General features: G+C 42.9%; 1 protein-coding gene across 2 annotated transcripts; it reads left to right on the top strand.

The window, feature by feature from the left end:
* The first annotated feature begins 1,733 nt into the window (after positions 1 to 1,733).
* On the top strand, positions 1,734 to 15,092 carry gon4la (gon-4 like a). Of its 2 annotated transcripts, XM_080296635.1 has the most exons (26): positions 1,734 to 1,957; positions 2,322 to 2,517; positions 2,593 to 2,807; positions 3,138 to 3,212; positions 3,300 to 3,350; positions 3,456 to 3,509; positions 5,654 to 5,749; positions 5,832 to 5,924; positions 6,528 to 6,689; positions 6,785 to 6,995; positions 7,069 to 7,170; positions 7,530 to 7,570; positions 7,657 to 7,772; positions 8,080 to 8,260; positions 8,355 to 8,441; positions 8,517 to 8,694; positions 8,773 to 8,923; positions 9,020 to 9,167; positions 10,782 to 10,898; positions 11,750 to 12,382; positions 12,467 to 12,544; positions 12,627 to 12,812; positions 12,890 to 13,033; positions 13,220 to 13,431; positions 13,987 to 14,089; positions 14,178 to 15,092. In XM_080296635.1, the coding sequence occupies exons 2-26, from the start codon at positions 2,340 to 2,342 to the stop codon at positions 14,280 to 14,282; spliced, it is 3,717 nt and encodes a 1,238-aa protein (XP_080152761.1). In that variant the 5' UTR covers positions 1,734 to 1,957; positions 2,322 to 2,339; the 3' UTR covers positions 14,283 to 15,092. The 2 variants fall into 2 exon arrangements, with proteins under 2 accessions (XP_080152761.1, XP_080152762.1); XM_080296636.1 differs by lacking the exons at positions 1,734 to 1,957; positions 2,322 to 2,517; positions 2,593 to 2,807; ... (2 more) ...; positions 3,456 to 3,509; positions 5,654 to 5,749 and having other exon boundaries at positions 5,840 to 5,947.
* Positions 15,093 to 15,734: the final 642 nt, after the last annotated feature.

The raw sequence follows: 15,734 nt of genomic DNA, 5'->3' as shown, positions 1-15,734 counted from the left end.
ATAAAAATTTACTCAAGGTGGCTGTGGTTTTTTTGGGGGTTTTTTTTTGGTTTTTTTAACAGTAAAGAAATACTATTAGGATTTTAAGTTCTTTATGTGATTTCAGATCAGTAATACTAATGCAGTATGTCAGTGAAAAAAACAACTAAATTCAGTTGAGCTGAAAAGAAAGATACCAAACAAGGCAAGGGGAAAAAATAAAATGAAACAATTTGAGGGTGAAATACAAACGTAAACTCAAAAGGAGTCAAAAATGGCCGGTTGTATTTCAGACCTCAGTGGGTTCATCCAACAAATCGTGAAAAATTAGGTTTAAATTTTTGTTCATGACAGTGCAGATTTCTGACATTTTGTGTAATTTAAGCTGTAACAATGTGATTGTTTTCTAACAAAAAACTGTGTGAAATGTAAGTTAGACTTGTGTTTGTAAATGAACCGCCCCATGTTGTGTAGCTTTCTGGATTTTATACTTATTGGGCTACATATTTATTTATTATATAGGCTATACAGAAACTCACATGTTTTATGTAACTAAAGTGTGTAATTATGTGGGCTACAGACAATAATCAAGTTATAGACTGTATTTATATGAAAAATGTGTATACTTACTGCATTTGAATTATTTTAACCATATGTAACCACCTGCACATGTGTTTGAAAAAAAAAAAAAAAAAGGCTTTGATTTTGCCACCCCATTTGATTTCTTTGCCACCCTCATGCCACCCTAAGAAAATTTCTCTAGATCCGCCCCTGCTGCTACCGTCACACCCCGTTTACAGACACTGCAGTTAATCTACCCGTGGGCACGCACTGCACATAATTCGGGTCTCAGCACAGCTGGGAATCAGCGCTATGCATGACCTGCAATCTGGGACATAAAGGGAAGTGGCACAAACAAAAAAAACTAAAACAAGAAAGGTTATTCCGCCCTTACACAACTCACTCTCAGTCATTAACCGCCTTTACGGCTGGACGTACTAACCAAAACAAAATTACAAATCAATCAAGAGAATAAAAAAAAAAAAAAAAAAAGGACAGCAGAGACAGCACAACAACAGCTGAAAAACACAAACAACATTATCGATTAAAATGTTACCCAATAAAATATGAGTTTTATTAAACCATTCAAAAATCACAAAACTTAAAACAAACACTCAACATACCTACAATATTGATCGGTTTCCCTGCGCGCAGTCGATCTAGACCTTGATCAATTCCTCCATTAAAACTCGAAACTAAAAAAAGTCCAACAACACGCATTAAAAATGGGCACCTACAATAATAATTGATCCAAACAAAATGGTAAAAGTTTCTTACCGAACTATATACCCACTCGCACCCGAGTGAGTTAATCACCTCTGGAATTTCCCACAGAAGAGCGCTAACCTCACCCCTCACACCCACTACCTTTTCAAAGCTCCTCTGCTAATCACCTGGCAGAGAGCAGCAAACTGCCAGGTGACACTTGTTACATTCATAAGAACAAGAATAATTTAAGGAGAAGGGAATTATTTCAAAGAGACTCGGGGAGCATAGTTTTTTGCTGATATTTTTACATTTTTGAAAGAGACAGGAATTTTAATAAGAAAATAACGGTGGTACTGTAGGTTTTGATAAAAATTACAATCTAGTACGTGGCGCTAATGCACCTAGAATTTGTTTGCCAACCGCCATGAAACTGAAGAAGAAGAAGGAAAATTACGCCGCTCCATACGTCACAGTGAGGGCGCCGGAAATGTAGTTTTTGGAGGCACACTCGTCTGACGTTGTGGCGGTAAGTTAGTCTGTGCTGCACCAGACCATGCCCGTTATCGTGTGGGTACCGAGAACGGACAAGAAGGCCTGCTGCCCCGTGCACTCTTGAGCTGGATCACCCTCGCGGCCCACGGACCTCTGGGGCTAACGTTAGCAGCTAGCCGGCGGGAGGCGGGACGAAGAGCCGAAGCGGCTAAAACAGGTAAACGCAGGTGAATTCAGGTAGTTTACCACGGTGGCTACTGGTTCCTTGTCTGCCCATTCCTCTGCTGGTTCAGGTCTCATGTCTCTCGGTCTTTAACAGCATGTTCACACCGACAGGAGCTGCGAACAGAAGCAGCTAACCTTTTAGATTTGCTAAAGGAGGTCCACCCTGCTTGCCTGCACCAGGGTCTCCTTCTGAGGCTCAGTTCAAAAAGAACTGTTATTAATCTTCTGATCTTGTTTGCTGTGATTGGTCAACTCTTGGAAGCCTGCTGAGGGGCGGGAGTTACAGCTTGGGTGTCCCTTCAATACTTTTTATTCTCATCTGTATAAGTTGTTTGAGTCTGATGTCACTGTTTCAGAGGTCATGTTTCTGCACGATGAACTCGGGCCGAAAGTGTCTTAAACTCAGCCTGTCCGGCCCAGCTCCTGCCGTCACTGCTACTACACTGCTGCAGTTCGCCTCCCATGATGCTTTGCTACAGGAGAAGGAGGAGGAGCAGCGTTACCAGCTGGCGGAGGAAGACACCACTGACTCCAGACTCGTCATCACCATGGGTAATGCACACACATGCACATACGCTGGTGGCTTTGTGAGGACCCGTGTCTCTGATGGACCGATCTCTCCATCAGAGGACAGCCAGGAGGAGATGAAGGCTGCCAAGAAGAAGGCCGCCAGAAGGAGGAAGAGGAAACTGGCTGAGGAGGAGGAGCCAAGGGATGGGGCCTCAGAGAGTGAGGAGGAGGCAGGAGTGGAGGTGGAGATTGACAGACAGCTGGATCAGTCACTGGAGACAAAGTCCAAACAGCACAACCTGACCACAGTGAACGTGAAAAACATCATCCACGTGAGTGCCTCCACCCACATGCCTGGAGAGGGTGTGATCACGATTTTTGATTGAATTCAGGTTTTTAAGCCTACTGTCTTTGAAGCAGTTTAATTTGAAGTATTTGTCCATGAAGTGTCATGTGACTTACCCTTTAATGACTTGGAGTAGGATGCCTGTTAGATGGTAACGGCTTATTAAAGAATACTGTCAGTCTTTGACAGTCTTTAGTACATTCAGTTCTCTGAGGTTACTCTGAGCTCTTTTAAAGATATGAAGTGTAACAAACTCAAAGGCTTTCAACAAGAATATGGGAAACTTACCGTTTAAACGTTGGCCTTTGACCCACAGGAAGTGATCACCAATGAGCATGTGGTGGCCATGATGAAAGCTGCCATTAATGAGACTGAGGCTGTCCCTCCATTTGTGAGTCTATCATCCAATCAAAATCAATCATTCACTGCCATCACGTGAGTCCTGACCCTGCTTACAGACTTTCTTTCTTTTCTGCAGGAGCCCAAAATGACTCGATCTAAGCTGAAGGAGGTGGTGGAGAAAGGCGTAGTGAGTCCACTTACAGCAACACACACACACACACACACACACACACACACACACACACACACACACACACACACAGAGCACTCTGAACTTTTTGTTTTCTGTCAGGTGATTCCAACCTGGACCATCTCGCCCATCAAGAAAACCAGTGACATCGTCAAGGTAAAGGTCAAAGGTCAAACCTGAAATCCTGACTGCAATCTTTATAAAGTCTTCAGTTAAGTGTAACTTTTTAAAATCATCTGAAAAACATTTGAATCCCTGCATTTTTTCGAAATGTTTTAAAATGACGTAAAAGCTTTTAATGGCATTTTGTCAGCATTTGACTTGAATTCAATTTTTAACACCGTAAAGTGTTTTTTAATCATTTTAAAATTTTCATTGGCATTTTTCATTTATTTAATTTGGAGAAATAGCCATCAAATTAATTCAATTACACATTAATTCAGTTCTTAAATGTTAAACAATTCAGATTTAAAATTCTTATTTTATTTTAGTTACATCTCTAGATATTAAAAACATTTGAAACTAACATAAAATTTAAAAAATGAGTTTGTAATTTTTTCTTTTTTTTAAGTAGATTATGTAATTGTTTTAATTTTTAATGTTAGTATTTTTAAAAATATATATTTTTAACTGTGTTCTTGACGATTTGTAAAAATATACAAACTGCTTTTATACCTTTCTTCATTTTCTCTTGATGAGCCTCATGAGGTAGTCATCTGAAATGGTTTTCCAACAGTCTTGAAGGAGTTCCCAGAGATATTGAGCACTTATTGGCCGTTTTGCCTTCACTCTGTGATCTATCTTGTCCCAAACTATCTCGATTGGGCTTAAGTCGGGTGACTGCGGAGGTCAGGCCATGGCGCAACAGTCCATCACTCTCCATCTTGGTCAAATAGCCCCAACACAGCCTGGAGGTGTGTTTGGTGTCATTGTCCTGTTGAAAAATAAATGGTAGTCCAACTAAACATAAACTGGATCGGGTGGCATGTCGCTGCAGGATGCCGTGGTAGCCATGTGTGCCTTCAATTTTGAATAAATCTCCAACAGTGTCACCAGCAAAGCACCCCCACCTCACACACATCACTCCTCTTCCTCCATGTTTTACGATTGGAACAATGCATGTAGAGACCATTCGTTCACCTTTTCTGTGTCGGATGAGAAAGACACGGCGGGTGGAACCAAAGATCTCAAATTTAGACTCATCAGACCAAAGCACAGATTTCCACTGGTCTGATGTCCATTCCTTGTATTTCTTGGCCCAAACAAATCTCTTCTGCTTGTTGCTTTTTCTTAGTAGTAGTTTCTTAGCAGCTATTTGACCATAAAGGCCTGATTCACGTAGTCTCCTCTGACCAGTTGATGTACAGATGTGTCTGCTACTGGAACTCTATGTGGCATTTATCCTGGACTCTAATCTGAGGTGCTGTTAACTTGCGATTTCTAAGGCTGGTGACTTGGATGAATTTATCCTCAGCAGCGGTCGTTGTGTGTGCCAGTTTCATCGTAGGGTTTCGTGGTTTTTGCCACTGCACTTGGGGACACATTCAAAATGTTAGCAATTTTCCAGAGTGACTGACCTTCAACTCTTAAAGTAATGATGGACTGTCGTTTCTCTTTACTTAGCTGATCGGTTCTTGCCCTTATATGAATTCTAATAGTTGTCAAATAGTTATGTCCGCTGAGTACCAACCTGACTTGTGCACAATAACACAGTTGGGGACCATCGGTTGTAAGAAGACAATAAATGTCACAAATGAACCCTGAAAAGGCTCACCTGTGGTGAAAACTATTTCAGGTGACTACTCGTGAAGCTCATTGAGAGAATGCCAAGGGTTTGCAGCGCTGTCAACAAAGTTTGTGTCTAACTTTCTGGAATCTAAACTATAAGGCATATTTAGAGTTATTTATTTTGTTTTGCTACATTTCTATATATCCTGCTTTATATATTTGATATCTTCAGTCTGCAGTTATAATGTAGAAAGTAGTTCAAATAAGCAAAACCATTAAATGACAAGGTGTGTCCAAACTTTTAACTGGTAGTGTATATCTGACCTGACTTTTAGTCAGAGTATGAACAGTTTTAAAGCAGGTTAGCAATTTAAAAATAATTAAAAGTAAAAAGAGGCATTTTTAAAGTCCTTTTTTCTCCAACTCTAGTGTTTTTGTAGTAGTCATAAAATGTGATTCTTATTTCTCTGCTGAACGCTGAGACTAACGCTGTAGGATGTGTGTGACCTCCTTTGTTTTCTGTGTGGAATTACAGTGTCAATGAAGTTTCAGCTACATGTGTCTGTCTTCAGGCTCCGCAGTTTGTCGACATCCCTCTGGCTGAGGAAGACTCCTCTGATGACGAGTACCATCCCGAGGAGGAGGACGAGGACGAGACGGCTGAAGACGTGAGGCTCCAAGCGTCTGCAGCGTGCTGTGATGTTGATGATGACTGGCTACTGATTTTTCATTGGTTGTGTGTCTGTGTAGACGTTCCAGGAGAGTGACATGGAGAGCACAGCTTCGTCTCCTCGAGGGACTCGGCTGCCCCGAGCTGAGGAGGACAGCTCCAGCCCATGGCAGGTCCTCAGAGTGTGATCATCGCTGTCAGTCTGCTGATCAGTCAGAGCTTTAGAAGTGAAAATGTGTGAAACAATCAGTGTTGTCTGGTCCCTCAAACGTCAGATTGTTAGAAATGAACAAATTCAAAAACTTTATTGATGACCAAATGGCAAAACTACTGATCAAATTATTTCTGTTGATCTAATGGTAAAACATGGAGATTTGAGTGAAAACAGGAATATTCCGCAGTTTTAAACACACCGGTTTATGAAACCTGAGTATAAAACATTGTTTTTATTTGCTGATTTCCCTAAAAGCTCTGAGTTTACTTTTTTCTGAACCTGTGAATGGGACACTGTCTACCTCAGGGGTCTCAAACTCCAGTCCTTGAGAGCTTCTGTCCTGCAAATGTTAGATGCATTCTTGGTCCAACACACCTGAATCAAATTAAGGGCTTTGCCAAACTTGATGGCATGCTGAAGAAGTAGCTCAACCATTTGATTCAACTGTGTTGGAGTAGGGATGCATCTAAAAGCTGCAGCACAGTAGCTCTCGAGGACTGGAGCTGGAGAGCCCTGGCCTACCTAAACTTTAAAGCCTGCTTCCTGTCTTCCATCCTATCAGAAGTCGCGGAGTCGGTCCAGACTTGTGAGGGCAAGGTCTGTTTCCATGGGGCCGCCCCCTCCCCCCAAAGCTCCACTTCCTAAACCTGTGACTGACAGGACCTTCCTGGAGAAGCTTCATGCTGTGGAGGAGGAGCTGGCTGTTTGTATGGAGCCCTATCAGGTAACCATGGAGACAATCTGGTCATGTGATGCATCAATATACGATAACGATATAGATCAAAGCGACAGATCATTATGGATCATCTGTGTCGTCAGCCTCTGTCTGAGTCGGAGGATGAGGCCGGTCTCATGGCGTCTCGGACTCGGTCCAAACGTCCTCTCAGGGATGTCCCGCTGGGCCGGCTGGAGGCAGAACTCCAAGCTCCTGACATCACACCTGATATGTACGACTCTAGCTCCACCCACGAGGACAGGGAGTGGACCGATTGGCTGAGAGGGCTGATGAGCTCAGACATGGACAATGAAGGTGAGGGTTCATAACAGAGCAGGGATTAGAGTTCTGACTGGACTCAAACTGATCAAGAATCTTTTTCTGACAGAGGAGTGTGATGACGAGGATGATCCAGAGTACAACTTCCTGGCTGACATTGACGAGCCCGATGTAGAGGATTACCGTGATGACAAGGCTGTCCGCATCACCAGTAAGTACACAAACACACATGTGTTCAGATTTTCCCTGCATTTACAAAGGAGCTGCTCAGTCATCTGTTTAAACTCAGTGCACACGTTCGGGAGGGTGCCTCAGGTGATCAGCCGTAATATCTGAGAAATCAGTAATCAGTGGGCGGCCAACAATCAAAGGTCCATGGATTTTAAATTTTTTTTATTGTATTTTTTTTTCCTCTCCTCTCCTCCGGTCTACCCTCACACACACACACACACACTCTGATGGATGCATCAAGGGTGCATCCATAACATGGCCAATATTAAATGTATCATAAGCGAGCAATAAATGTGATTAATACCTGCTGAAGATGATAATTTGTGTTTATGTCCTCAGAAAAGGAGGTGAACGAGCTGATGGAGGAGCTCTTTGAGACGGTATAAAACACCTTCAGGTTACCTGTCTCTTCACCTGTCTCCTCAGTGTCTCCTCACCTGTCTCCTCACCTTTCTGTGTGTCTCAGCTGAAAGAGGACCTGGCTGGACAGGAAGTGGATGATGAAGGCCATGAGGAAGAGGAAGAGCCACAGGAGGAAGCACAAACATTTCAGATCCACACACCTGAGGAGCAGCAGGACAGGTGCGTAACTAACACACGCACACAGTCGGGTATTCATATATTGTGGGGACATCTAATTGACATGCTTTCACTAGCAACGAACCCTGACCATCAAAAATGAATGCCTAAACCTAACCAAACCATAACACAGTTGTAACCGTGACATTCCCTAAAAGGCCTTCAAACTTGTGGGTACTGGGATTTTGGTCCGCATGAGGGCTGTTGGTCCCCACAAGTATAGTAAACTTCCAATTTTTTGGTCCCCACAAAGACATGAATACATGCTCACACACACAGATACATCACTGTCTGTGTGTTTTCACATCAGAGAGTGTCCTGATGATGAGGCTGAGGATGGACCAATCGCAGAGCTGCGCACGGTGAAGCAGCAGCTGGCATTGATAAGAAGGAAACAGCTGACTGGAGTGCCACATGACACGCACACAGAGCTGATCGTGTACAAGTTGAACGCTGAGCAGAGGAAATGCCTGCAGCAGCAGCTCCAACAGGTAAACTCTACTCTTTCAGCATGGCGGCTGAGAGCTCTTACCATGCTTTTACCATGATAACAGCAACTGAACTCACCTGTCGTCTTTCTTTCAGCATGTCCAGCTACTTACTCAGGTTTACCTGCTGACCTCACTTGTGCCCAGACTGCACAGCGAAGCGGAGACCTGCCGGCAGTTCCTGGTAACTCACCTGGATGTGTTGTGATGTACTTCCTGTTGTTAATGCACCCATTGAAGCTCACTTCCTGTCTTTCAGTGTGAAGTAGACCTGCTGGCGCAGCGGGCCGAGCTGATTGGTTTGTTGGCTCTTCCTGGTTTCTGTAGTGTCTTCAGAGCATCCAACCTGCAGATGGCGCTGCAGCTGCTGGATGAGCTGCGTCAGGCTCCCATCAGCTACCGGCCACAGCTTCGCCCCCGTGATGCCCGGGGACGGAGTGAGTACAGGTGGGGGCGGGGCTTCCTGATTGATTGACTTGAAACTTTGATTGAAACTTGTTTTTACATGCTAACAGTGCGCTGCTTCCCCGTCATGCCGGCTGAGCTTGCCTGGCTCTTTGCCACACGGCCCGTCTTCATGTACCCGGAGCTGCTGCCTTGTGCTAGCCTAGATCCCGCGCTGTACTGCCCCCGGAGGACAGCAGCCTTCACTCCGGCTGAGGACTGGTGAGCACACACTCACTGTAACACAAAGAGGCCTGAGAAAAACCTTCACCATGCCCTTAGTGTGTGTGTGTGTGTGCGTGTGTGTGTGTGTTTCAGTCTGTTGGTGCTCGGCCTCAGGAATATGGAAGGGTCATGTGACCCACCCAAACTGGTGTCCCAGTTCCTGCTGAGGAAATCTCTGGTTCAGGTTCGACGAAGGATCCTGCAGTGCTGCCGGCCAGGTTTTCCTGACAACGTTGTCAAGGTAACGCAGACATACATACACATACATGGTGCGTCCCAATTCATGGGTTGCATCCTTCCAAGCACCTGGCCTTTTGAAAGCGAAAATTATGTATGTTTTTTAATTAGATTTTTTTGGTTTGTGAAGTATCTGAGGCTAAGACCACAGGACTGTAAATACAATATTGTTGGGCTTAATTTCTGTACCCAACAGTAATTTTAACATTAACTAGTTAGCTAATGTTGTTAATGAGACTAGTGTCATTTCAGTTTGGTCATGTAAATATAACATGGCCAATATTAAATGTATTGCATTTAATTAAAAATGTACAGCAGTGAACTTTAACTCTGTTTCAAATAAGAGAGACAAATATTGTTCTTTTAATATATTGGCAATACCAAATTTGTCTGAAAGCTTATTTATATGGGTAAAAAGACAATTTACGAGTTGTGATAACTATGTGTTTGTTAGATAAAATGAAGAGTAGATTGATTTATCGATTTGTCAATTTTGTGAAAAATTTATTTTGATTTTGAGAAAATCATCCCATAACTGTTTTAAGTCATATTGAATAGATATCAGAGCCTTAAACAGACTGACCTGGCAAAAATGATTAAAAAAAACATAACATCCTTATAAATTATAGCACTATACATCAACTTATCCCAAAATACATAAAGCATATAAACATCTACAGCAATATAATTCAACAAACAGCAGTACTACTAATCCAAAACACTCCATGTTTCATATTACTGAAAGAAACACAGACTTTTATTTTCAGGTGCATTCTGCTGCTGATATTTGCGTACTTTAAGTTTCTGAATATAGAACTTTTTACTGCCTTTCATAGTTTTTACTTGAGCGCCCTGAGTATTTTCTTCCACACTGAAAACACTTTGATAGATTTAATGATGACTTTATCTAATAAGAGTGATTTAGGACAGATAATTAGTTATTTTAAGCTTTTTTTTTTTTTAAGTAGTCCCTCTCATAGAGAGAACAGTCTGTCTGTTCTCTTCATCTCTCAGCTGGTGCTGGCCCTTCCTCACACACTGCTGAATTTGTCCTGTATCATCAAGGGTGGAAAGCCTCGGTCTCAATCAGCTGTCCCTCAGAGATGATCGCAGATGATCTGAACACTTGCAGTTCTCAAACATGGAAATCAAATGTGTGCAAAGCTACAGGATTAAAACACAAATTTAACATAGCAGCTCATTTAAAAAAAACACAGACACCACCAAACGGAGCCAGCAAAATAACCAAACTAACATTAACAGTGCTGTGAATCCTGCTAGTACTGAATCCTGCTAGGTTTGAATATCACAATTTCTGTAAAATTAAAGTCAATTTTTGAACAATATGCCTTTTAGAGTAAAGGCTTTAAAAGCAAGTGGAACCTCACTAGTACTAACATCACTAATGTCACATAACTTTGCCGACATGTAGCTAAAAGTAATGTTTTCATGTTCTTCAGTATTAGAACATTTGTGTCGCTGCATAAATGAGTACTTATTTAAAAAGTTTATTCTTCGACCGCTCCACTTGAGCTGTCCATTATTTTTTCGAAAAATGATCTGCTTTATCACACCTCTGTACATAAAAACACACAGTCCATCTGTCTGTCTTCTGCAGACCTTCAGGTACCAGCGGCGGGTTCTCCCAATGCCAGTGGCATGTCGTCCCGTGAATTTAGCAGACTGGCGACCTCCTGTGGAGAGAGAGGAGAGCGTCATGCCTCTGTGGCTGCTGGTAGGAAGGCTGCTTGTGTTTCCTTTGTTCCTCTCTGCATTTTTCCTGCCCGTCTTCTCTTCATGGAAAACTAGTTCCAGAATAAGCACTGATGACATGGTGTCAAACAGTTGACCGAGGAGACCCAGGTGACACTGGAGAGATGAAGCAGGTGCCCAGGGGAGGTCTGGGAGTCTCTGCTTAGACTGCTGCTCCATGGAATGGATTATAAGAGAAGAGGGAAATAGCAAACGTAGTTAACTGGTCAGTAATCAGCCTTGTGGTCCTCCCACTGTCTCCTCGGTGTTATCGTGCAGCTCAGGAACCAGTTCCCCATCAGCTGCAGGTTTTCCCGCTGTTGCAGTGTCTCCCTCTGTGTAATCTGAGAAGCACTAGTTCTGATAGGTATGAGGTTCACTTAGAGGTCATAAAAACGAACGGTATTTTAGATTCTGAAGAAAGGATGTGATGAGGATTAGCTGATGCTGCTGACACAGACCGTTTGTGATGGAAACAAAACCAACTGTGACCTTTGAACTTTTAGCAAACCAAACAGAGAAGTTCCACACTTTATTTCACACTAGATCCTCCTGCAAAAATAGAATATTTTCTTGGAACTACCAAAAAATCTGTTTTGTAATTGGAGCGTTTCTGTGACTTATTGCAGCAACTTTTCCTTTTCTAATGTGGAATCTTGACACACTTTGTTGAAACTGCAATTGTGTTTGTTGGGATGCCTCAGCGATTAAGAATGTGCTTAGGCTGATTTTACAGTGAATCAGAAGAGAACACTGCTTTCATGTGTGTAGTTTGAAGTCTGAGTATGTATGTGTGTATGTGCATATATAAAACCATCTCTTTTCTGTCTTCAGCGCTCTCTCCCCGTCATCTACCCAATCATTAGGCACTATAATAGCTCCGCCTCAAACATCCCAACCCCCTCCAGCTCCTACAGCGTCCCCCCTGGGACCCGATACCCACCCCGCCTCCCTCAGAACCTGGACTTCAGACGGATCGGCTTTGTATTGCTGAATCAAAACCACAACCCCCCTCATCCCCCTGACTCTGCCCCCTCCGCTCCCACTCCTCCTCGAGTCCTCCTTCACCGCCTGCTCCTGACCAGGACCGATTCCCCCACTGACATTTGCACTGCCACTGTGTCCATGGCAACCAGAGATCAAATTAGACGATACAGTCAGAAACTTGCAGCCCTGAGGAGGGGGAGGGAACACAAATCCTTTACACCTCCTTCCTGCGATGACCCCACCTCCCATCAGGTGACAGGGGATGATGTCATCAGAACTGATGAAGAGGAGGAGGAAGAGGGCGACATCATCCTGGTTCTGTCTGAATCTTCACCCAGTGCTGCAGGAAGTGTTGCTGTCAGTGACGATGTGCAGGAGGTGGGGTCAGAGAGTAAACAGGACGGAATCTTGACACCACCTAGAGGAGCAGAAGAAGACAGTGGTGATCCTGATGAAGATGGAGACAGAAAAACTCAGCAGGTGAAACCTTTAGTGGCCAAAGTCAGCTCTCAGTCAATCAACCAATTAATATCTGCAGATATCTGACTTCCTGTTTGGTTTCAGCCACTGTCAGAAGAAAGTGATGAAGATGATCAGAGAGAGTCAGAAGACGTGCTGTTCGCTCATGATTATCTCTACAGGGTGAGGCTTTAATTCTGGAATTGAATTGTATTTAGCAAGATTGTGTAACCGCAGTTGTTTGTATTTCCTGTTACCTGGTCAGGTTTATGAGGCGGTGCAGATGTATCCGGGCTTGTGGGAGGAACTGATGTGTGTGTTGGACGAGTTCTCAACTGCTGCAGTTGATGTCCTGTATGACAGAATAAGCAGCGTTCTGCGGCCGTGGCCTCAGCTGCTCAGAGACTTTGCCGCCTTCCTGAACCGCAGACAAGCTCGCCGCTGTGGCCTGGTGGGTGACATCACTGTGACCTCGCAGAGGTGTGCTGTGACTTAGGTGCAACTCATCAGCTCTCTTCATCTCCGCAGCTTCTGGAGCAGCAGCTATTTGAACGCAGTCGAGTGTTTCTATGGAAACTGAGATGGAGCCTGGGAGAAAGCTCCTCACTCTACCAACAGGTGGTGTCAGTACTGCAAGGAAGCTCTGCCCCTTTACCTGAGGACATAAACAAGGTAAGGTAGATGACATTTGACCCCTCAGCTGATCTGACCTGAGGAAATCTGTCAATTAAATCTGTCTTCTACTGATAAAATAATTAAACACTGATTATTTTCCTCCGGAATGATGGGTTTATCAAGTTATTGATAAAAAATGGAACAGAGAGAGACCGAAGTCTGATCCTCTCTTTGTTTTGTCAGCTCTCTTCTTTGCTCTGCCATCATCCTGACCTGCAGCAGGAACTCCGCCAGTTCTACCAAGAGTTCCACACCACAAACTCTGCTGCCCAGAGTTCCCCTGACGGGAACCAAGGCACCGACAGAGAGGAACAGGATGAGGGGCAGCGGCAAGCGGTTTGTGCCAAAAACATCACTTTGACAGCCACTGGGGAGAAAGTCGTCATGTGGACACGGTCAGAGAAAACACTAAAGAAACATTATAACGATGAAACATCATTTCAAGGTTCTGAAACTACTAGAGACAAAAAACTCCAGTGTCCTGAAAAAGTGTTGGCAGGCATTATTCAGATGTTGTAGAAAATATCAGAAAGTCATCAATAAGTGTTGCACCAGCCACAATCACACATTCAAAATCTGTGTTGCATAAAACATTACACACCCTGCAAATGTTCACGTGCTCTGGAAACGTGTTCTAAAAACAATATTCATTAAATGCTCCATAAAAAATCCTTAAGGAATAAAAATGAGACGGAACATCTGTAAACCCAAAAAATAAAACTTCTGTAGCATACATCTTCTAGTAGCAAAGACATTTGTATTGTATAAAACTGTAAATGTTGTAGAAATGTTTCATTTGAAATGTTCTACAAACATAAACGCTGATCTTGAAACATTATGAAAATAAAATGAATTTAAGCATCGAAGCTTTCAGAGCCAGATGTTTTAAGATGATTCTAAAAGTAGCATAAGAAAAGAGGAAAAACTAACTCTGATTGTTCCTGTTCCAGCGAGGTGGACCGAGCTATCCTGACTGCCTGTCAGGAGAGGGGAGCCACCTGGAAAACGTTTAGACAGGTGTCTACCCACCTGGGAAACAAGACTGCCCAACAGGTGAGATGAGGCAACGCCTCAGCATGCAAGTGTAGAGCTCTGAGCTCTGTGTTTTTCTTCTAAGTATTAAATCCGATGTTTTCTACAGGTACGCCTTCGGTTCCTCGACCTGATGAAGCTTTTCCACTCTGCAAAGTCCACTTCCTGTTCCTTTGAGGCACAGCCAATGAGCAGGCAAGATGCTCCAGACTGAGTCCTTGACCAGTTAGAGACCTGCAAATAGACTACAGAGTCCAAAATGATGCGAATCCACCGCTGTCCGACTTTGAGAATCCAGAGGAGTTTATTTAGATGAAAGAATGGAGTCTTGCAGGAGGCGCTCTGCTCACCTCTGCCAGACTGTTTAGAGAACGTGTCTAGAATGTGTTGAGACGAGAGGATCAAAGAGTTCCATTCTAGATCAGAGATGATGAATGATTCAGGATACATGTGAACCTCCTTGGCCGGCCTTTGGTTCTGGACTTTAGGTTTAGAGACTTAGCTGTGGATTTAAAATCTAGAACCAGTTAAAAGTTCTACAGCCTCAGGATAACACCCCCCTTCTACAATCTGGGTGATGATGGATTCTTCAGACCTTTTTTCTCTGGAGCAGATTTGAGGCTGATCAAAGAGTTCATTTACAGGACTGTAGCTTACTGTGAAAGAGTTCAGAGACACTTGCTGTTTATACTTCAACTCCGATTTGTTGACCAATCAGAGCAGAGCTTTATTTAAAAAATATTTATCATTAATTTATCTCCTCTAGAGAGGGAGGGGCCTCTGTGGTCACATAATACAAAGAAGGAAAGTAGAAACCAGCTCCTGTTGGCTTAAACTGGGTGATGTGACCTTGGTGAGGGGCCTGTCTTCTGGTTTCCCATTATGCTCTGCGTTGAGGACACCTCATCACTCCCATGATTCCATGCTCTCATGTTGGTGAAGGAGACATTGTGTGAAGGTTTTGTACAAATGTTTATTCACATTGAATGAAAATAACTCATTAAAATTTTTTTACTCCTTAAAAGTGTTTGTAAACAAAGTGTTTGTTTGTGAAGGCTAAAGAAAGAAATCTTTAAGCTTTAGGGAGGAAAGAGAGTACTGATATAATGAATTGCCCCCTCTATTGGAGAAATGAAAAGAGCTCTGGGTAGCACCAGGATAGTGCTCCAGGGAACGATGAGGTATGTTATATTATATTGAAACATTTAAGTAATGTAGCGTTAAATAAATTGTTAATGTTATTTAATAAGATATGACAAGTAGGGCTCTTGCCATATAGATGCAAAAAGGCAATAATTATGCCAATAAAGAAACCTGGAAAAGGCCATAGTAATCCTGGGAAATATAGAACCATTGCTTTGACTTTCAATATGTGTAAATTGATGCAAAGGATGGTGAATGAGTGGTCGGCGCAATTTTTAATCAAGAAATATAACAGCGCCTTATCAGAGTAGTTTTCGTAGCAATGGATCCTCTTTTATGTCTGGAAGATGATATTAAGAAAGCTCAGAATAATAAAGAAATTGTAGTTGCTATGTTTGTGGATGTAGAAAAAGCATATGATATGCCTTGGAGAAAGGGTTTACTGATTAAATTACATCAGTTAGGAATAGGAGAAAATATGTTTAGTTGGTTAAGGGATTTTTTTATGTGACAGAACTATTCA

Source organism: Astatotilapia calliptera, chromosome 22 (assembly GCF_964374335.1).
Source record: "Astatotilapia calliptera chromosome 22, fAstCal68.1, whole genome shotgun sequence".
NCBI lineage: Eukaryota > Metazoa > Chordata > Actinopteri > Cichliformes > Cichlidae > Astatotilapia > Astatotilapia calliptera.
Note: the sequence above shows the minus strand (reverse complement) of the source record. Positions and strands in the feature narration are given on the sequence as shown.

Bases quoted from the DNA above. Each gene is read 5' to 3' on its own strand.
- gon4la (XM_080296635.1), top strand. From the start codon at position 2,340: ATGAACTCGGGCCGAAAGTGTCTTAAACTCAGCCTGTCCGGCCCAGCT. The intron at 2,518-2,592 runs GTAATGCACACA...TCTCTCCATCAG, and splicing joins CAGACTCGTCATCACCATGG to AGGACAGCCAGGAGGAGATG. The intron at 13,034-13,219 runs GTAAGGTAGATG...TTGTTTTGTCAG, and splicing joins TACCTGAGGACATAAACAAG to CTCTCTTCTTTGCTCTGCCA.